This window comes from Prionailurus viverrinus, chromosome E2 (genome assembly GCF_022837055.1).
Source record: "Prionailurus viverrinus isolate Anna chromosome E2, UM_Priviv_1.0, whole genome shotgun sequence".
Classification (NCBI taxonomy): domain Eukaryota; kingdom Metazoa; phylum Chordata; class Mammalia; order Carnivora; family Felidae; genus Prionailurus; species Prionailurus viverrinus.
Window position 1 is genome coordinate 19,518,982 of NC_062575.1, and position 23,069 is coordinate 19,542,050.

The 23,069-nt window shown below is 45.0% G+C and overlaps 1 protein-coding gene across 4 annotated transcripts in view; it reads left to right on the forward strand.

Annotated features, from left to right (window-relative positions):
* Positions 1–23,069, forward strand: part of RANBP10 (RAN binding protein 10) — a 66,179-nt gene that overhangs the window by 17,239 nt on the left and 25,871 nt on the right. For 2 of the 4 annotated variants that reach the window (XM_047835276.1, XM_047835277.1), the window contains exon 3: positions 7,195–7,247. The exons of 1 other annotated variant lie outside the window; for it this stretch is intronic. In XM_047835276.1, the coding sequence (XP_047691232.1) occupies positions 7,195–7,247 (53 nt within the window). Of the gene's footprint in view, positions 1–7,194; positions 7,248–17,198; positions 17,216–23,069 lie in introns of those variants that run through there. One more of the 4 variants, XM_047835278.1, reaches the window with a different exon arrangement.

Here is a 23,069-nt window from a genome sequence, read left to right on the forward strand (position 1 = left end):
AAACTTACCACACCTGGGTTTTGTTAAGCTTATTATTTGACAAAAAGAGAGACCCAAACTGAAATTCTGTCCCCATTAAACAATAACTCCTGATTCTTACCACCCTCTAGGCCCTGGTAACCACCATTCTACGTTCTTTATGAATTTGACTGCTCTAGATACCTTGTATAAGTGGAATCATACAGAATTAGTCTTTTTGTGACTAATTTATTTCACTTCATGTGATGTCTTCAGGGTTCCTCCATGTTGTAGTATACATCAAAATTTCCTTCCTTTTTTTTTTAAAGTTTTATTTTTTAAGTGATCTTTATGCCCAATATGGGGCTCAAATTCACAACCCCAAGGTCAGGAGTTGCATGCTATTCCATCTGAGCCAGCCAGGAGCCCCGGAATTTTCTTCCTTTATAAGGCCGAGTAATACTCCATTATGTATATTTGTCACATTCTGTTTATCCATTTCATCCATTCAACAGTAGACACTTTGGTTGGTTTGCTTCCACCTTTTGGCTGTTGTGAATAATGCTATGAATACACGTGTAAAGATACCTGTTCAACTCCCTGTTTTCAATTCTTTTGGGCATGTACCCAGAAGTGGAATTGCTGGATCATATGATAATTCTATGTTAAAAATTAAACATTAAAAAAAATTTTTTTTATTAACATTTATTTAGTTTTTGAGAGTCAGAGAGAGACTGAGCACGAACAGGGGAGGTGCAGTGAGAGGGAGACACAGAATCGGAAGCAGGCTCCGGGCTCTGAGCTGTCAGCACGGAGCCTGATGCGGGGCTCAAATTCACGAACTGTGAGATCATGACCCGAGGTGAAGTCAGTCGCCCAACTGACTGAGCCACCCAGGCGCCCCCAAAATTAATTAAAAACATAGTTAATTAAAAATTTTTTCCAAGTTAATCTTTTATTTTCAAATTTTTATTTAAATTCTAGTTAACCTATAGTGTAATATTGGTTTGAAGAGTATTTACATTTTTTTTTAAAGTTTTTTATTTATTTAAGCAATCTCCACACCCAACATGGGACTTGAATTCATGAACCCCAGATCAAGAGTCTCATGCTCTTCTGACTGAGCCTGCTAGGCGCCTCTAAAAATATAGTTTAATTTTTTAAACTTTTTTTTTTTTCAACGTTTATTTATTTTGGGGACAGAGAGAGACAGAGCATGAACGAGGGAGGGGCAGAGAGAGAGGGAGACACAGAATCGGAAACAGGCTCCAGGCTCTGAGCCATCAGCCCAGAGCTTGACGCGGGGCTCGAACTCACGGACTGCGAGATCGTGACCTGGCTGAAGTCGGACGCTTAACCTACTGCGCCACCCAGGCGCCCCATTAAAATTACCATATAATTAACCGCCATACTGATTTCCACAGCTGCTGCATCATCAATGCACAAGGGTTCTAATCTTCACATCCTCACCAACACTTGTTATTTTCTGACTTTTTGTTTTGGTTTTGGTTTTGTTTTTAATGATAATAGCTTTCCCAAAGAGTATGAAGTGGTATCTCCTTGTGGTTTTGATTTACTTTTCCATAATGATTAGTGATGTTGAGAATCTTTTCATGTGTTTTATTAGCCGTTTATCTCTTCTTTGGAGAAATATCTATTCAAGTCCTTGCCCTTTTTTTTAAAGCAGTTTTATTTATTTATTTAATGTTTGTTTATTTTTGAAGGAGAGAGAGAGAGTGTGCGCGTGGGGGGGGGGGGGGCAGAATAGAGGGAGATACAGAATCCGAAGCAGGCTCCAAGCTCTGAATCGGCAGCGCAGAGCCCTATGTGAGGCTTGAACTCACCAACTGTGAGATCACGACAGAGTCGAAGTTAGCCACTTAACTGACTGAGCCTCCCAGGTGCCTCTTAATGTTTGTTTATTTTTGAGAGGCACCTGGGTGGCTCAGTGGGTTAAGCATCCAACTCTGTTTCAGTTCAGGTCATGATCTTAACGGTTTGTGGGTTCGAGCCCTGCGTTGGGCTCTGTGCTCACAGTGCAGAGCCTGCTTGGGATTTTCTTTCTCTCCCTCTCTCTCTGCCTCTCCCCTGCTCACGATGTTTCTCTCTCTCTCTCTAAATAAATAAACTTAAAAATTTTTAAATATTTATTTCACTATTAAAATTTTTTTTAATGTTTATTCGTTTTTGAGAGAAGAAAGAGAGGGAGACAGTGCGTGAGTGGGGGAGGGGCAGAGAGCGGGAGATACAGAATCTGAAGTGGGCTGCAGGCTCTGAGCTGTCAGCACAGAGCCCAACCAGCGGCTTGAACTCCCGAACTGCGAAATCATGACTTGAGCCTAAGTCGGACACTCAGCCGACTGACTGAGCCATGCAAGTGCCCCGAATGTTTATTTATTTTTGAGAGAGAGAGGAAGAGAGTGTAAGCAGGGGAGGGGCAGAGAGAGAGAGAGGGGATCTGAAGTGGGCTCTGTGCTGTCAGCAGAGAACCTGATGTGGAGCTCCAACCCACCAACTGTGAATTCATGATGTGAGCTGAAGTTGGATGCTTAATCATTTGAACCACCCAGGCACCCCATTTTTAAATTTAAATTAAATTAAATTAAATCAAATTAAATTAAATTAAATTAATTTTTTTTTTTTAGAAAGCTTGCACACCCACAAGCAGGGGAGGGGCAGAGGGAAGGAATCTTAAGCAGGCTCCACGGTCAGTGTAGAGCCCAACACAGAGCTCAATCTCACGACTGTGAGATCATGACCTGAGACGAAAACAAGAGTCAGATGCTTAACCTACTGAGCCATGTTTTTTGTTTTGTTTTGTTTAGTTAAAAAAAATTTTAAGTAGGCTCCACACAAGAGTCACATGCTCTACCCACTGAGCTAACCAGGCACCCCTGTTTTTTGAGTTGTATGAGTGCTTTGAATATCCTGGATATTAAACCCTCGTCAGATAGATGACTTGCAGATATTTTCTCCTTTCTCATCGGTTGCTTTTCACTGTGTTGATGGTGTCCTTTGAGGTATAAAAGTTTAAAATTTTGATGTGGTTTACTTTTTTTCTTTTGTTGCCTGTGCTTTGGGTGTAATATCCAAGAAATCATTGCCAGTTCTAATGTAAACTTTTTCTCCTATGTTTTCTGCTAAAAGTTTTACAGTTTAGTTCTTTGTATTTGATCTGTTTTAAGTTAATTTTGCAAATGGTGTATAGTAAGTCTTCAACATCATTCTTCTGCATGAGGCTATCCCATTGCCCCAGCATCATTTGTTGAAAAAACTGTCATTTTCCAATTGAATGGTCTTAGCATCTTTGTCAAAATCAATTGACCATATATGGGAAGGTCTATTTCTGTGCTCTCTATTCTATTACTATGGTCTTTATGTCTGTCTCCACCACTGTTTTGATTATCATAGCTTTGTGGTACGTTTTAAAATCAGGAAGTGTAAGTCCTCTAACTTTTTTCGTCTTTTTCTAGATTGTTTTGACTAATCAGTGTTCCTTGAGATTCCATATGAATGGCATTAAATCTGTGTATCACATTGGGTAGGTAGTATTGGCATTTTAACAATATTGTCTTCCAATTCATGAACACAGATGCCTTTCCATTTATTTGTGTCTTCTTTAATTTCTTTCAGCAACATTTATAGTTTTTAGTGTACACGTCTTTTGCCTCCTTGGTAAAGTCTGTTCCTAAGTATTTGATCCTCTATAATGCTATTATAAATGGAATTATCTTCTTAATTTCCTTTTTTGATTGTTCATTGTTAGCGTGTAGAAAAATAACTGCTTTTCATGTGTTGATTTTGTATCCTTCCAACTTTGCTGAATATGTTTATTAGTTCTACCAGTATTTTTGTGGAATCTTTAGGGTTTTCTACATATAGAATCATGTCATCTGTGAACAGAGATGGCTTTACTTATTCTTTTCCAATTTGAGCTCCTTTTATTTCTTTTTCTTGTCTAACTGCTTTGGCTAGAACTTGTAATACTCTGTTGGATAGAATGGCAAATTCAGGCATCTTTGTTTTGTTCCTGATCTTAGGGTACGTTTTTCAATCTTTCACCATTACATATGCTGTTAGCTGTGGGCCTATCATATATGGCCTTTATTATGTTGAGACAGATGCCTTTTATTCTTAGTTTGTTGCGTATGACTGAGATGTAACTTAACATACCATACAATTCATCCACTTAAAGTATACAATACAGTGTTTTTTAGTATATTCACAGGGTCCTTACACCTTTTTTACCCTCTGCTTATCTCAGACTGGTTGGATAATAGTTTTCATGTGCATGAAGACTTGCTGGAAGGTAGAAGGCTGCATCTTTTTGTAATTTTAGAACATTATACTTTTGGAATAATGTCACCCATTGTTTGAAGAGCTGGGACTCATTTCTTTTGAACACTGACTCAGTGCTGACTTCATATGAATATGCAACTTAGGCTCCTGTGGGGCTGCTCCCAGTGTCATTGACACCTGCAGGTGACATAGCTCCCAAGTGTGGGTAATGGATCCTCTGGGTGCTTTACCCTTAGTTCATCCACTTGGATTTGCAGGTTGACCCTAGAGTTTATGTAAAGGCTTCCAGGCCATCCACTGGTAACCACTGTCCCATCTATGGGGCAGAGAGTTTATAGGAGGGTGTTGAGGGCTAGCTTCTGGAGGTGGAAAAGGTTTCCACAGTGCAGAAGCCTAAGCAAGTTGTGTTTGAATACTTGTGCCTTAGTAGTTCCTCATTCCCATGGAAGTTTGTGGAATTAAACTCTTGTTGCTGTGGCCAAGCTGTTTGACCTTCCCTATTTGCATTGACCTTAAGTGGTCAAGGGTCATCTAGGAAACATGTGCTCCAAACACAAACCCTCATCTTAGTGTCAGGAAGCCTGCATGCAAGGGATGGGATCACATGTAGTATTGAGCAGAGGCTCAGGCCCCTCCAAACAAGGCAGGGTAAGTGGGCCGACATCCAAGGCAGGGAAATCCCTGGTTATGTTGTACATGATTATGTTGATTAATGACTTCAGGGCAGTTGAGGTCATTTGCTGCTTGGTCAGCTGAGGCATTAAGAGAATAGAGACCAGCCTTTGGGTGGCCTCTACCATATAAAGTAAGGAAGCTGATTATTTGGGCTGCTGTTTTTCCAGGAAAAAGTACAGGTTTTAATCTAATGGGAATCCTGCCAGCAGTCTTACACAGCTTCTCCCAGTGGTTCTTCAAGGTCCTTTTTTGGCAGGAGGTAGCAGGCAGTTTGAGAGCCTGGGTCCTTTGAACTGTGCAAGTCCCTCTTTGAACTGCTGTTCCTTTCCCTTCCCTCCTCTTTCCCCTAAATTCTGCAGGCCAAGTTATCAGGGTCATGTGTTGGTTGGTGTCCTTTTCTGGTTCCTGCCAGCATGATGGGGTAGCAGAGGAAGATGTGTGGGTCACAGCCTTCCTTCCTTGCCTGATCCGATCCTTTATTTGGATGGTAGAGGCTGCTCCCCCAAAACCCAGTGGCATAGCCAGCCAGAGAAGGGCAAAGGAGCATTACTGTAGATGAAGGACTTGCAGAGACAGTAGCGCCATGTTGTGGGAACTCTGGTAGTGGTAGAAACAGGTACATACGTGCATGGAGCATGTCAGGGTAAAAAAGAAATAGTCCAAGATGGGGAAATGTATGTGGAAGTTGTTCCTTGCAGAATCATTTATAGTAGGGAACAGTTGGAATGTAAATGTATAGCCACTTGGAAGTGGTCAAAATAAGACAACCCTGTGTAATTGCTTTAAACATTTTTTTGTGTGTGTGGTAAAATATACATAACAATATTGACCATTTGAACCGTTTTAAAGTGTAAGTTCAGTGACATGACCTGCAACCGTAAAGTTAAACCTCAGCCCTCTTGGTTGGTGTTTTTAGTATTCTAAGCTTCTCAACTACCTGTTGGCACTCACATGTAGTTGATATCAGGCATCATGTGTGAGTTTCTACTATTTTACTCTTAGAAGGTAATGACTTGTTTCTCATATTTAAGTTCTTGGGGAAATACCTGTTTCCTTGTACACTATAAACAGGCTAGAAAACCCTGTTCATTTCCTTTTCTTTCTTTTTTTTTTTTTACACTTACTTATTTTTGATAGAGACAGAGCACAAGTGGGGGAGGGGCAGAGAGAGAAGGAGACACAGAATCTGAAGCAGGCTCCAGGCTCCGAGCTGTCAGCACAGAGCCCGACCCAGAGCTTGAACTCACAAACCATGAGATCATGACCTGAGCCAAAGTCGGACGGTTAACCGACTGAACCACCCAGGTGCCCCTGTTCATTTCCTTTTCTGGCCTGCCCACTCATGAGTGCCACTGAGACATCTTTGACAGAGGTGTGCAGCATGGGCCCTGCCTTGCTGTGGGTAGCTTAGTTGTTTAGGTACCTGGGTAGGAGGAGTGTGTGTGGGGGTGTCTCTCAGGGACTTAAAACACCCTCCCCCTAACATTGGATGATCAAGGAGGTCAGCAGTGAATGTATGCAGTGAGGGTAATGAGTTTGGAGATACCCAGAGAAGAAGCCCCGTGGGAGGGGTCTTGACAATCCTGTGTGAAAGTACATTACATGGCTGTACTTTTTCCATGTCTTGGTCCTTGTTGAAGAGTGGCATGTCCCCATGGGCTTGATCTTGTATTGCTCTGCCACGTACAGGATTGAACTACTTACCTTAGGCACTTCTTAGGGACAGATTCCACCACCTTAGCCGGAGCCAGAAACCAAGGGACTGGAAGCAGTGATTTCAGGAAACTTTCCTCTGAAACTGAAGGCAGTGGTTCCTGGCTACAGATACCACCTCTTGTTTCTCCAGCTACTTAAGGCATTGAGATGATTTTCATTAGAAAATCAAAATGTGGGCCCCCTGGGTGGCTTAGTCAGTTGAGCATCTGACTCTTGATTTTGGCTTGGAGTCATGATCCCAGGGTCGTGGGATCAAGCCCCATGTCAAGCTCCATGCTGAGTGTGGAGCCTGCTTAAGATTCTCTCTCTCCCTCTTCATCTGCTCCTGGCCTGATTGTTCTCTCTGTCTCTCTCTCTGTCTCTCTGTCTCTCTCTCAAATTAAAAAAAAAAGAAGGAATCAAAATGTGAAGGTTAAGAACCACTAGTGTGTTAAGAGTCACTATATTCATTGCTTGTCCTATTTTTCTTTTCCCAAGAAATATTTTAGAAGGGAGATACATAATCATTTGCTAACAAAAACTTTTATGTGTGTGATTTTTTTGAAGGTACATGGGAATAGGACTCTCAGCTCAAGGCGTCAATATGAACAGACTTCCTGGTGAGTCACTGGTTAAGAGAATATTTGTTTTGCTCTCCTTATCCATTCTGTGATGAGAATCATGGTGGCAGCCAAGAAGCTAGAGAGAGCTTTTCTGGCTGCCCACTCAAAGCTAGGCCATTGGGTGGAAGATCCTGAAAGTTGGCCATGGCTGGGATGGTATGGGCTTCCATTCCAAAAAATTAATTGGCAAGTGATTGTCATTCATGGAATTTGCAGTCAAAACCAAGCAACCTGAGCTTGCTCCTAGTGGGGATATGCCTTAGTAGCTCTTCCTCCCATTGACCTTTGACCAGCCTGGGACTCTGGCAGCATATATGGAGAGGAAGGCTATTGCCAACACTGGCTTTTTTGTTACTTTACCATATTAATGATCAGAGTCTTTAAGTGACCTCCCACTTGGGTTACAGTTGAGGCAGTTTTTTTCCTTTTTTTTTTAAATGCTTATTTATTTTGAGAGAGGGAGAGAGAGCATGTGAACAGAGAGGGGCAGAGAGAGAGAGAGAGAGACACACACACACACAGAATCCCAAGCTGGCTTCTTACTGTCAGCACAGAGCCCGATGCAAGGCTTGAACTCATGAACTGTGAGATCATGACCTGAGCTGAAATCAAGAGTTGGACACTTAACCGACTGAGCCACCCTGGCGCCCCGAGACAGTTTCTTAATAAATAAGAGGATTTGTGCAAGACTTAGGTTGGCAGTCAGCAACCTCAGATTTGAGGAATGCTCTGGGCCCCACAGATGGTCCTTCTTTACTACCTAAGCACCCTTTCAGCTATTTCTGCCCAGTGGCTCATGCCTAGTCCTGGGCTATGTCTAGTTGAGGTGATAGAAACCTCTCCCAGAAGCTGATGAGTTCCAGAAGATGGTCCTAAGTCCATTTGTCCCTTCAGTGGCATAAGTGACATGGTACAAGCTGCCCCAACACCAGCATGGAGACAGGCAAAGTCCCTATGTTTTGGCCCTGGCCCTCTCTAGTGTTTGTGCCTTGGACACAAGAAGGCAACTGTTTTTTTCCAAAGAGAGAGCAGCACTTAAACGTTTCATCTTTTCCCATCTATGTTTAATATCACTCACAGATTTTTTTTCTCATTGACTAATTTCAAATACTTGAAATCTACACTTATTCAGGATTCAGCTAATTGTCAGGAGTCTGGCATTTTTTAAGCTTTGATCTGAGTAAAAACTGTCCTTGAGTTATTAACCAGAGTGTGTGTGGCATGTTTGGCTTTTGTGTAGCATGCAGCTGTGATCTTTGTTATGTAAGCCACTGGCCTGGGCTGACTACATGTGTCTATAGTGTTTGTAGCTCTGCCTCTTAGTAACCAAGGAGCTTAGAAAAATAATTCACCATCAAGGGTAAACTGATTGTTAATCTTTTTCGTATTCCAGATGTGCTCTTTGAACTTTTGCACTGCTTTAGTGGCAGAGAAAAGAGGCTTTTATAGGCTTTCATACAGAAGTAACTATTATAATCTGTTATTACACGGCACTTAAGCAACCATGAACACTGACTGGTTAAATGAATTTTTGTTAATCCACAGAAAAGAATACAATGCAGCCATGAAGAGAATGAGGAGGCTTTTTAGGTACTTATTTGGAGCAATCTCTAGAATGTATTGTTAAGTTGAAAATATAAGGCATAGAACAGAATATAATATGCTACCAGATATGTAAAAATAAAAAAGGCAAAATGACCATACCTATACCTGCCTGTACCTGTACCTGCTTGTATATGCGTAAGATACCTTTGGAAAGTTACAGGAAAACTTGTAGTATTGGCTGTCCCGTGGGAAGGGACAGGGTGGCTAGAGATAGGACTGGGAAGGAAATTTTCCACTTTCAAAGTTTTCACATTTTCTTTCTTGTGAGTATATTATCTGTTTAAATAGAAATAAAGCAAAATGAACAAAAGCAAATGCGTTTCTATCAAGAAGTCTTGAAGTCTGTCTTTCAGGTGGTTTTGGAGTGCAGTCTTTTACCATGTGCTAGGCATGGTATTGTAAGTTCCACATTCGCATCCTTCTTTAGTAAGAACCGTTTTTGCATGGCTCATTGGGTTTGGGATCCATGGAGTGGAGCAGATTGGGGGTGGGGAGTGCTTCAAGGTCCACCTGGGCTGATCTGAATCTCTTTTGAGTTGGAGCCATATGGAGCTGGCTTGGTCTGTTTGCCTTGTTCATATGATGGGGTTTTTGACTCCCTCTGGGCCTGTTGGAGGCCAGCTGCTGATCATGTGCTTTGACATTGGTTTTTCTTGTTTTGTTTTTTAATGTTTATTTATTTTTGTGTGTGTGAAAGAGAGAGAGAGAATGAACAGAGGAGGGGCAAAGAGATAGGGAGACAGAGGATCCGAAGTAGGCTCCAGGCTCTGAGCCATCAGCACAGAACCTGACATGGGGCTTGAACTCGCAAACTGACTGAGCCAACTGACTGAAAGTTGGATGCTTAACTGACAGAGCCACCCAGGAACCCCTTGGTGTTGTTAATACAACATTGTAGGGAAATCCATTTTGGGCCCTTGTGAAGTCAGACCCTGTCCAGGCACAGGGTGTGGGCCAGTAGGGAGAAGGGGCTTAGAGACAGTGGATGAGGTGTTAATCCCCGCACTAACACATCAGGAGAGTTGGCACCTTTTTTAGCATCCCTCTCTGGTGGATGTCTTGTTTGGCAAGAGAAAGGGGCCTCTGTGGGTATTGCTTCTGTTTTCATTTCACTCTGCCTGCCAGCTCCTGAGGGCTTTCCTTCCTGCCCTGATAATCTCCCTGATTATTCCTTAAGGTGGAAAGTAAGAATCAGATTGCAGCTAGATAGGGATTCTTCCTGGGAAGGATGGATACCTCTGGCTTTCCCAGGTTACAGGGCTGGCTAAATGGCTGGGCAGAGCTAGTACTGGACAGATGTAGGGATAGAGGGGTGGCACTCTTAGGAATGATGGTGGGCCTGCCATTGTTCATCTCATTGCTGGATTTGGAAGATGAGAATCCCCTTTGGCACTTGCCATTTTCTGGGATCACTTTTTTCTTTTTTGATGGGGGGGTGTTAATGAGCATACATCCTCCATAACTGAAAGTATCATCATTCATAAACAGTTGGACCTGAAAGTACTAGCATGTATTCCAGCAGGGACATGATATGGAAGATGACAGTAACTGAGGCCTTTCTGCCAGTTACTTCTGATTTCCAAGAGACCCTTGGTTGCAGTGAAGGCTCTTTAGACTGTTTGGATGTATGGATGGTAGGAGGGGAGTGATGATGATGGTCTAGGCTGGGTCTGGAATTTGAGACTTTGGTGTTAACTTCAGATGAGATGTTTGAGAGTATATGTACCTTCTTGGTAGATACAGGTGTATTTGGTGGAGGGTAGTGGTTGGGGTGGTTACTGCAGCTTCACAGTGGTGTTGAGAGACAAACAGGAGTTTGCCAGGTGGGTCTGGGTACAGTAAGGCCTGTGAGTAGATCTATAAGTTGTCTAGTGCAATGAGATGGCTTCCTGGTCACAGTCAGAATGAACCCGTTGAGGGAAGAGTCTTATGTTCCTTGTCAAGGGGCCTGGACATCTTTATTTAAGGAGTGCGGGCTGTAGGAGTATTTTGAGCATAGACAAATGTGATCAGATTTGCTAATTGTACAGGAGACCTTCTAGAGGGGTAGAGGCTGAGCTTGGCCTCCTGGGCAGTAAGAACTGTTAAGAGCTTAAGCATGTGATGGGACTTCAGGAGGTGCTAGATGATGGTTTTAAAAAAAAAAAAAAAAGGATTCCTTTCCCTTTTTGTGAAATATTTAACTGGAAGCATTTAATCAGAAGTGAACAGTTATATTTATAAATGCCTTAAGTGTGTATTTTGAGATAACACAGTATATCATGTTTAGTTAAGAAGACTCCTACTAGGTCATTGGGAGGGGTTCCTTATTTTCATGGCTATATGTAGATTACTTTCAATTTGTAAGTTTAGAAAAATTTATCAGTGAATCCGTCAGGGCTGAGTGATCTTTGGGGAAGGACGTTTTTTGAAAAACTCCCTTCCTGTCTTGTTAGCTTGTTCACGTAACTTTCTTGTGGCATCACTTTCAGTATATTGTGCTTTGGCCATCTGTGATTCTCTTTATAGGAAAATGGCTATGATTTTGATTAGTTATCAAAACCTATAAAAAATCTCCATCATCTTTTAGATTAATTGAATCCATTTTGTTAATAAATTTCTTTTTAATGTTTATTTTTGAGAGAGAGAGAGAGAGAGAGAGAGAGAGAGAGAGAGAGTGCAAGCAAGGAAGGGGCAGAGAGAGAGGGAGACACAGAATCCAAAGCAGGGTCCAGGCTCTGAGCTGTCAGCACAGAGCCCATTGTGATGCTCGAACTCATGAACTGTGAGATCATAACCTGAGCCAAAGTCAGACGCTTAACTGACTGAGCCACCCAGCACCCCTTGTTTATTTTTAGAGAGAGAGAGAGAGCGCGTGAGTGGAAGAGGGGCAGGGAGAGTGGGAGACAGAATCCCAAGCAGGCTCCACACTCTCAGTGCGGAGCTAAATATGAGGCTCGATCCCACGAACCGTGAGAGAGGAAGAGAGGGAGAATTCCAAGCAGGCTCCATGCTGCCAGCACAGAGCCCAACTTGGGGCTTGAACTCAATGAAACTGTGAGATCATGACCTGAGCCTAAACCAACAGTCGGATGCTTAAGTGAGCCACCCAGGCACCGCGATTCTGACTTTTCTATATCCTTGCCAATACTTGTTATTTTCTTTTTGTTTGATGTCCAAGAAGTATTTTTAATTTTAACTTTTTAATATTTTAGTTAATATACAGTGCAATATTAGTTTCAGAAGTAGAATTCATTGTTTCATTACTTATATATAACATCCAGTGCTCATCACAACAAATGCCCTACTTAATACCCATCACCCACCTGGCCCATCTCCCACCCTCCATCAACCCTCAGCTTGTTCTCTATTGTTAAGAGTCTCTTGTGGTCAGGGCACCTGGGTGGCTCAGTCAGTTAAGCATCTGACTTTGGCTGAAGTCATGATCTCGTGGTTCGTGGGTTCGAGCCCTGCTGTGTGCTGACAGCTCAGAGCCTGGAGCCTGCTTTGGATTCTGTGTCTCCCTCTCAGTCTGCCCCTCTCCCCCCCCGCCTCAAAAATAAATAAACATTAAAAAGTCTCTTGTGGCTTCTTTTCCTTTCTTCTCTTACTCTGCTTAGCATAATACATTCTAGTTCTGTCCACATCATTAAAAATGGCAAGATTTCATTTTTGATGGCTGAGTAATATTCCATTGTGTGTATGTACTATATGTGTATATATACACATACACACGTACACTACATCTGTGTGTGTATATGTGTGTGTATGTATATATGCATACATATACGTATGTATGTACACACACACACACACACACACACACACTACATCTTCTCTGTATGTTAGGGCTCAGTGTTGTTGAACCAACTATAGTCTCACATTTAGTCATGTGAGGAAACAGACCTTTAGGGTTGTGGTCAGCTTGTGGAGCAGTATGTAGCTCAGTGGTTAAGAGCATGGACTCTGGAGCCACCCTCTGCATTTGTATCCTGGCATCCCGAGATAAGTTACTTAACTTCTCTGTGCTCAGTTTTCCTTATCTGTAAAATGGGAGTGATATTAGTACTTAACTCTTATATGGAATGGTTATGAGAATTTAGTGAGTTAATTCCTATAATGTGCTTAGAATAGTGCCTGATAAAAAGAGGGGTGCTGGGGCACCTGGGTGGTTCCGTCAGTGAAGTGTCTGACTCTTGATTTCAGCTCAGGTCGTAATCTCACCCTTCTTCGGGCTCTGTCCCGAGTGTGGAACCTGCCTAAGTTTCCTTCCTGTCCCTCTTTCCCTATCCCATATGCACGGGGTGGGGGGAGGGAGGGGCTTTCTAGCTCCCCCGCTTTCCCCCCCTCAAAAAAAAGGGGGGGCATGCATGTTAGCTTTTGTTGTAATTGAAAAAAAGTATTTTTTTCTACCTGAGGAAGAAAGTATCTATACATTTAAAAATTTTTTTACAGGAGTGCCTGGGTGTCTCAGTCAGTTAAGCATCCGACTTTGGCTCAGGTCATGATCTCGTGGTTTGTGGGTTCGAGCCCTGTGTCAGACTCTGTGCTGACAGCTCAGAGCCTGTTTCGGATTCTCTGTCTCACTCTCTGCCCCTCCCCCACTCATGCTTTGTTTCTCTTTTTCTCTCAAAAATAAACATTTAAAAGTTTTTTTAAAAAATAAAGTTTTCAAATGTTTGTATATCAGAGTACAGTTAGATGTAATTGAAACAGTATTTTCTGTCAGTGCTTGTGTTTTCTGTATTTGAGTAACCATGTTTAGTACCTGCTAGCTGGACTTGAATTATGGAGGGTGAAGATGGTACAGCAAACAAAGTCAGGAAGTTGGTATTTCAAGTATTTTCTTGTAGGCTTTCCTTTACTGGCTCAGCCAGGACATCTTTGCCTCTAGGGCTGTCACGAGTAGAGAATAGCCACTCTAGGGGTCTCACTTAGCCCTGGGGCAGATGATAACAGAGAGTACCTCTTGTATGAGACTGTGGTGGTCGGACTTTCCCAGGAGCATATGGACATGCCTTAGCTTGCATGGTTAGGAGTTTCTGTTGGAAGATGTGGAACTTTTGATGTTTACCTTTTGTAAGACTTTTTGGCCTCTGTTAAGTGTGAAACCAAGGAACAGTTGTGGTCCAAAATAAGAATGTCAGAATCCTTGGCCAAATGCCTTGAAAGCAGGGCAGGATGATCTATCTACAGGCAGGTGAATACCTGCAGCCCAACCCTCCCATCATTGAGCTGGCAGCAAGCAGCATAGACTGGGATCCCTGGATTGAAGAAGCAAGGAGAAAAAGTCAGGGTTGTGGATAGAGTTTTGGGCTGCTTCTAATCTTGGGTGCTTTGAGGGGGGTGAGGATGGGATAGATCTTCCTTTTGTGCCTTGTACCTCAGAGAGGGCCAAGGAGACTTAGGCTGTGTTGTTTGATAGCCCCATCTGCCTCATAGCTGGGCAGCTGATAATTTCCTCCTTGCCATTTCTGTGGAGGAGGCAGGTGTTCTCTTGGTGTAGCATATATTACCTTAATTACTGCAATCCTACAAAGGAGAACCCTTGGGGCACACTTTCTTCAAACTGTTGTAAAAGAAGCAGCTAGAAGAACCACAGCTGGGGACTGGGGGTGGGGGAACATGTCTCCTGAAGCAGATGGCACCTTGCAATGAGGCCCTGGTAGGGGGGTTGGAGGGTAGTAAGGGGACTGTGTGCCTTGCTCCCACAGCATGGTCATGCTCAAGTAAGCATCTTTTCCCCCACCTAGAGCTTGCCTTGCCTAAGCCTGCCCTGAATGGTCTGTTAGGAGCATGTCCCTGGGACTGTTTGTGTCCTGATCTCTGTGGCTGGGGCCTGCTTCTACTGGGTGGGACACTTTCTGCAAACAGCTGATATTTCACATTTGCACATGTCATGGGAGAGGAACAGCAGATAGCAGAGAAGAGGGCAGAACGTGGGTGTTTGTACCAGGTTCACAAGTACAGAGGCTAGCCCCTGTCAGTGTGACAGGCACTGACAATAAGTAACAAGGTGTTCAATATCCTTTCTTTCTGCCCTCATATCTTGTAGCATAAGGTGCCTATTCAGAGCAAATATCAATAGCAGTGGCTTTGCTCAGTCCCTCGGTGAGTCCAGTTGGGTGAATTGAACCATAAGAGCCCCACTGGAAATCTGGGTGTGCCTTCTCCTAACCCTGGTAGAGCACCTGGGAATAGTCCTCTGCAACACTGGCATGATTGTAGATACCATACAAGCCTCCCAAGTGAGTACCAGCTTAGGCTGGTAAAGGGAAGAGGCTGACTGGTGACGGCCTTGCAGTTCAGGCCTATAAGGCGCCTCAAAGTAGCCCTGCCTAGAAAAGGCAGGCAGCCAGGAGAGTCTCTGAAACCAGGGGAACAGCTGCTCAGGACCGCAGCTGTGGGAAGAATAGGTTGGGGTTTGTGTGCATGGTGCTGCCCAGCCCCTCACTGCCTTGATCATTTTGTTTTGTCTCTGTTTGAGATATCCTTGGAAAGTGACCTGGAGAGGAGTGGAGGGGTAGATACCCACGTTCCACTGGGAAGTCCAGAGCAGAGGGTGGTTTGGCAGTTGGGGCCCAAGGGCCAGGTAGCTGTACAAAATCCCTGGTGGTTTCCGTAGATGTTAATGGTGCCAGTGCTTTAAGACCCACCGTAGTCCCTACTGCAGAGCTGCTTTCATGTAAGAGGCTCTCTGCTTCCCTGCTACTCCTTCCTGAGCCAGCAGTGGCCTTGGCCCCATGGCCAGTTGAATCATGGTCCTTTTCTGTGGGTCTCTTTTCTCACTCACAGGAAGACCTGTATTAAGTTCTTTGAGGTAACAGGTTTCATTGACAGCAGAAGGGCCAGCTCTGAAACCTGAGTTTGTCAGTCTCTGAAAACAGAGATTCTCAAGTGTCCTCTGGTGTGGTTGGAGGCTGAGGCCACATCAGGGTGGAGCTGAGTGTAGACTAGTTACTGCTCAATCCCTTGCCTTACTAGCGTTGGGCAGGAATCTGTATCTAGGGGTCCTGGAAATACTGTACTACTTATGCCTGAGTCTCCTTTTGGGAAGGGTTTTGCACATGCCATCTCTCAGGATCTGGCAATGTGTGCAAAGTCACAGGCTCCTACACTACCAAGGGTCACCCATCCACTGACTTTCCCCTGAGGTTCAAAAGAAGTTCAGTGGAGACAAGGAGAAGCCAAACCTGGCTCCAGAGGAAAGATACCAAGGTCTCAGAGCTGAGCTTGCTCCTCAGTCTTGTGGGACAGTGCTATGCCTTTCCATAGCCTGATTCAGCATAGTAGATGACAGACCTAGCCTGTCCTGTGGGATCCTGAGATACAGGCCGGTAGCTCTGTTAGATATGGCAGATACTACTTGAGCCATGTTCTAGCCAGACCCAGCTATACCCATCCTGGCTTCCCTGGGTCTCCCCTGGCCATCAGGTATCTGTTTCTTTTGGGGTAGAGTAAAGGTATGACTCATGGAAGGCTGCTTTTATGCAGGTGCTGGCTATGTAGCCTCTCACCTTGCCCATGGTTTTGAGCTGACACCTGCCCCTATCTCAGTATAGGGCCTGGGTACCCCTGCGAGGGCAAGCTCCACCTGGTATCAGTCCCTGGTGTCACCAGCTACCTACCTGCAGATAACCTTTTTCTCCTGCTCTCCTTACCTTGACTTCCATGCTGAGCAGACCCCCAGGGTACCCCTGACCCCTCTGGCCTGGAGCCGCCAGAGGCATAGCCCTAGGGTTGTGTGGATCCTGTTCCTTGGTTCCATGGTTCTGAGAGCTTGGGGTAACAGCCATGTGAGTACCAAAATGGACCCTCTGTAATGTCACTGCACTGTCTGCTGAGTGAAAAGATCTCTTTTGTTTTCCCATTGTCCATTGCTGAGCTGCTCCAGGCAGTGGATCCTATCAGATTTTTTTAAGATACTTGAGGTTTGGGGAAAAGCATTTATCTGATGGATTCCAGGGAGGGATGCCTCTGAGGAAGTGACCATCCTTGAGAAGCAGCCCTGCCAGGAGGTCTCCCAGGGCACATGTGCTCTCTCTACAGCAATCCCAGGCTCAATAAGCACCCTGGCCAAGCTAGTCCAGCACCTTTCCTCTATAGCCAGTCTCATAAGTGACATTTTGAGAGCCATCGGGGATGGTTGTTGAGCTCTGTCAAGTGCTCTGAAGGCCAGATGGCCTCCCCGGGAAACTGGGGACAAGCAAGAGTGGAGCAGGCCTGGGGCTGCCATTGCTGGGTGTTAGTTAGGAGAGGTGGGTGGTGACCAGTTCCATCCCTGCTTGCTCCCTCAGGGAAGAAGGAAGTACGAAGTCTGAAGTGCCTAGGATTCACCATGGAACTGGTATTAGAAATGGAGAGGGAAGAGAAATTCGAGGGTGAGTGCCTCCTTTGGGCTGGTATTCCCTAGCCATTCTTGTTTAATTCTCTCACCAACCCTGAAAGAGTTCAGTCAAGAGAATTCAGTGGGCCAAGTGATAGAACTGGGATTCAAACCCAAGTCTGTCTAGTCCCAAAGCCCAATGGTGACTGGGACCCATTTCTTGGGGAGAGATGGCTGCGTGGTGGCATGGAGGCCAAGGCTCAGGTTTACTTTGTGAGGCGTGGGCTGGACTCTGTGTGCTGGCTAGCCACAGGCCAGGACTAGAACCTCCTGGGCAGGCACAGCACCAGCCCCCTTCCAAGATTCTGTGTTAATGTGCTGAAGATGCAGAAAGAAGTCTTTCTACTTGGCAGTGGGAGTCCTCTCCAATTGCTAGTTCCTTGGGACTAAGGCCCCTGACATGTCCTGGCAGATGGAAGTTGCAGTGGTTGGGCTCCTGGAGCAATTGTGTTGGAGTCCCTGGCACCCCCATGGGAGTCTTCTACCTCCAGGGCATTGTAACCAGGGATGGCGTCTGGGAGTGCCAAGATGATGAACCATTTCCTTTCCTCAGCCGCCCCCACACTTCTGTGATAGAGACTTCCCCTCTGAGTGATCATGGAAGGGGAAGTGGGTGGTGCCAGAGCATCGGAAGTGGGCACCTAGGGCTCTCTGGCCCAAATGTGGCTTGGCTTCCCCTTGCATCACTGGCATCTAATAGGTGTCTGACATGGCAAGGGGTAGGCTTTTCTGTGTGGGCACCCATAGGCTGGCTACTCATTCGTTCTCTCTGGGAGTGTCAAGGCTCGTTATTTTTGGAGAGGGAAGAATGATTAGTTGGGTGGCTCTTCTGTCAGAGTGTTTTCCCCATTGTATGGTCTCAGCTATCCTCTGACTCAGAGACACCTGGACCTGACTTCCTACAGGAGGGTGTGGTGGTCCAGGCAGCTGTGCCCCCTTGTTTTCTTCTGGCCCTCACCTCTCATTGTCCTCTCAGACAGCTGGTTCCAGCCCTGTGATAAATGTGACAACTCTCATTCCCAGGCCTATCACCCCAGCTTCACACCAAGCCCATCCAAAGAGGGTGATTGCTCCTGCTGCCAACTTAGAAAGCTGCTGACTTTGGGTCCAGAAGTTCTGTTTGGGGTTCTCTTCTGAAGCAGAGGGTGGTGGGGCTGGAGGGGAGGCTTACCCAGAGGTGTGGGAGTGACCATAGCTGCTGGACACTCTTAATGGGAAAGGGGACTTAGAACCATGGACTCTTCCAGAGCTGGCAGAGCTATTTACATCTGCTTCCTTGTTTCGTAGATGAGAAAATTGAAAGAAGTTAAATGACTTACCCAGGTGTAGAGCCAGGTCTCCAGCCTATCTGTAGTCCTCTTGCCAGGACCCAGAAGTAGCTTCGTCATTAGTCTCTGTAAGTGGGGGCATGATGCAGGCAGACAGCTCTAATTGCTTTGCTTTTCTTACAAAGAAAAATGACAACAAAACTCCTTACACTCAAGCCTAGGATTGCCCACAGGCAGTGTGTCACAATATGGTCTGATCATTGACAGTCTTGTACTTCAGGCTTCTTGCCAGCCCTTGACTACATTTCCCTTTTTATTTCAACAAACATTTCTTGAGCATGTACTCTGGGCCAGGTGTTATGCAAGGTGAACAAAAAGATGCTTAGATGGGGGCGCCTGGGTGGCGCAGTCGGTTAAGCGTCCGACTTCAGCCAGGTCACGATCTCGCGATCCGGGAGTTCGAGCCCCGCGTCAGGCTCTGGGCTGATGGCTCAGAGCCTGGAGCCTGTTTCCGATTCTGTGTCTCCCTCTCTCTCTGCCCCTCCCCTGTTCATGCTCTGTCTCTCTCTGTCCCAAAAATAAATAAACGTTGAAAAAAAAAAAAAAGATGCTTAGATGTGGCCCCGATAGCCAGAGAACTTTGGTTGCTTCAAGGGAGAGAAACCCAGGGCGCCTGGGTGGCTCACTTGGTTGAATGTCTGATTCTTTTTTTATTTTTTTTATTTTTTTATTTTTATTTTTTTATTTATTTATTTTTATTTATTTATTTATTTATTTTTTCTGAAATTTATTGACAAATTGGTTTCCATACAACACCCAGTGCTCATCCCAAAAGGTGCCCTCCTCAATACCCATCACCCACCCTCTCCTCCCTCCCACCCCCCATCAACCCTCAGTTTGTTCTCAGTTTTTAACAGTCTCTTATGCTTTGGCTCTCTCCCTTTCTAACCTCTTTTTTTTTTTTTTCCTTCCCCTCCCCCATGGGTTCCTGTTAAGTTTCTCAGGATCCACATAAGAGTGAGACCATATGGTATCTGTCTTTCTCTGTATGGCTTATTTCACTTAGCATCACACTCTCCAGTTCCATCCACGTTGCTACAAAAGGCCATATTTCATTTTTTCTCATTGCCATGTAATATTCCATTGTGTATATAAACCACAATTTCTTTATCCATTCATCAGTTGATGGACATTTAGGCTCTTTCCATAATTTGGCTATTGTTGAGAGTGCTGCTATGAACATTGGGGTACAAGTGGCCCTATGCATCAGTGCTCCTGTATCCCTTGGATAAATTCCTAGCAGTGCTATTGCTGGGTCATAGGGTAGGTCTATTTTTAATTTTCTGAGGAACCTCCACACTGCTTTCCAGAGCGGCTGCACCAATTTGCATTCCCACCAACAGTGCAAGAGGGTTCCCGTTTCTCCACATCCTCTCCAGCATCTATAGTCTCCTGATTTGTTCATTGAATGTCTGATTCTTGATTTCGGCTCACGTCATGATGCCAGGGTCATGGGATCGAGCCCTGCATCAGGCTCTGTGCTGAGCCTGGAGCCTGCTTAAGATTCTCCCTCTCCCTCTCCCCAGCTTGCTCTTCCTCCCTCTCCCTCTCTTCCTGACTCCCTCTCTCCCACTCTCTTAAATAAGTAAAATGATTTAAAAAATAGAAAAAAACAAAAAGGAGAGAAACCCATCTCTAACCAGCTGGTCAGCCAGAATTCAGGCAGGGCAAACAGAGGAGTGAGGTCTCAGGGATTCAAATGCTGTCTTGGACTTTCTTTCTCTGTCTCTTTCACCTGCTTTGTGCTTACTAGTTTTAGTCTGTCAAACTGGCATTCAACATAAGATTGGAACAATGGCAGCACAGAGCTTTGAGACCCACTCTCCTCCCAGCATCCTTGTAGAAAAATCAGGAAGATCTCTTATTGATCCAGTTTGGGTCAGGGAGGAGGAATTACTAGGATTAGTAGTCCACCCTGGAGACAGAATTGGTGTGGGGGTAGGGGGGGTACTTCTTAAGAGAAGGTGAGTACTATCCCCTAAAGAAAGGGGGCTGGCTGGCAAATCCTAGCACTCCTTGTTCACCTACCCTACTGCTTGTTCTTGCAGCCTTGGGGGAGGGGTGACAGGAGGCTTTGTGCCCAGGATGGAACTCATCCAGATACCAGTAGGGAGTAGTGTTGGACAGGTCAGCCAAATCTGGAGTTCAGAAACCTTGTAGGGGTTACGTGAAGGTTTTCTAATGGAGCCCAGTCTTTGAGGAACTCGCACTGTTCCACTTTCAGAGCATCTTCCTTTTTCCTGAGATTGAATTGTGGGCCACCTCAAGAAGAAGGAGGTGGTAGCTTCACCCTTGTGGGTACCTGCTTGGTACACACCTGAATGTCCCTCAGAGGAAAGGAGAATTGAGCTTCTGAGAATGTTATCTACCAGACCACAAGCCTTCACGTAGCCTCGCAGTGACTCAGTTTTCTCAACCTTCAGTTGGGGATTATTGTACCTGCTGATTGGTTAGAGACTCAGTGTTTCTTCTAAGTAGATCTTAGGGCTCTTTGACCACGCTAATTGCTCCCACCTCACTTGGTAGAGAAGGGAACCTAGGTCCAAGGAAGTGAGTGACTGCCGAGGAACTGCCATCTTGGAGGGACAGGGCTGTATCCAGGACCAGACTGCAGAAGGCTTTCAGGCCATACTGCTGCCCTACCACCAAGGGTGATAGTGTCTCTTTCTAATAGAGGCCAGACCACCCTCTGCAGTACCCTAGATTGAGACTGACAACCACAGACTGTCTACAGAATGTGCAATGGCAATTTGACCTTGGCCTTGTTGGTTTGTCTCCTGTCTGCCTGATTCCTCAAGAATGGCAGGAGAAGGACCTGCTCCTTTCTGCTGTACAGCTTCTCAAGGCCTGGGGAGAAGTTTCATTGAGAGCGGGGTAACTTAATCCGTTTAGAGTAACTTCGTGCCCTTTAACATCTCTTCTTCTATTTTGAGCATCTAGTGCCTTGCTCTGTGTTTGCTCTGCCCTTTCTAGTCTTTGGTCTGAATTTTTCACCAAAAGGAAAAACAGGAAGCCATTGTATCAAGACAACACAGTAGGAAAATCCTCCATTGACTTCATTTAAAATTTTCTGTTTATGCTACTGTTTGTTTCATGAGTGTTCCCCATCACAATTTTGAGTGTCTGGGATAAGCCACAGTCATTTCACTGGCCTTGTATAGCCACCCACCTACTCAAACTTAACATGTCCAAAAGGCCTGCTCCTTCTGTTAGTAGGTGGTACTACCATTCACCCTTTTGTCCAGGACAGAAACCTGGGAGGCATCCTTGTTCGCTTTCAGACCAGCAGCACACACATCCAGGGAGTCCTGTCAGCTCTGCCACCAGTCTTCTTAAATCTCTCTCCGCTCCAGCCCAACTGGCCGCCTTTTCCCGTTTTTCAGACATGCTGAGCTCATTCACTTTACCCCTCAAGTTCTTTTTTCTTTTTATTTTTTTTAAAATTTTTTCAACGTTTTTTATTTATTTTTGGGACAGAGAGAGACAGAGCATGAACGGGGGAGGGGCAGAGATAGAGGGAGACACAGAATCGGAAACAGGCTCCAGACTCTGAGCCATCAGCCCAGAGCCTGACGCGGGGCTCGAACTCACGGACCGCGAGATCGTGACCTGGCTGAAGTCGGACGCTTAACCGACTGCGCCACCCAGGCGCCCCTTCTTTTTTGTTTTAAATGTTTGTTTATTTATTTTGAGAGAGAGAGAGAGAAAGTGAGGAAGTGCATGAGCACACATGCAGGGGAAAGGCAGAGAGAGGGAGATTGAGAACCCCAAGCAGGCTCTGAGCTGTCAGCACAGAGCCTGATGCAGGGCTTGAACTCACGAACCTTGAGGTCATGACCTGAGCTGAAGTCAGATGCTTAACCGACTGAGCCACCCAGGTGCCCTGAAGTTCTTGTTTCTGATTTTCTCACCAAGCATGCCTTTGCTTAGGGATCACGCCTCAGCAAAGACTAACTTGACTACTCCATCCCAGTTAGTCCCTATCCCCACTCCCTTTTCCAGCCCATCACCTTGCTTTGTTTCCTTCAGAGCATGTTTTATCTACCAGGTGTTTTCTTGTTTGCTTATTGGTTTACTTATATATTTTGTGTTCTCTGCTGCTTTTCCACCTCCCACCACCCCGTTTGTCAGCTCCATGGAATAGGCAGGCCTTTGTTAACTAATTGGTGGCAAGTGGGTTGGTTGCTCTTCCTTTCCAGAGAATGAGAAGGTAGCACAGTGGCCCTAAACCAATTTGCTGCCACAGCTGTTATTACTGAATGAGGTGTATAACATTCCGTTTTTCACCCCAGGCTGCCTTTCATATGCATACATAAACACTTTCTGTACATACTTTCTGTATTTAATTGTGTTTGGAAAAAATATCGGTTATAAAAATGATAGCTCCGAATGAAGATACATCATAGGCCTGTGATTTTCCTTGGGAAAGCTTTTAACTTCATGGCACTTTGAGGAGCAAGAGACAAGGAGCTTGAGGTGTTGATTGTTTTACATTGATCGTTTCAGATGCTCAGTAGGTTC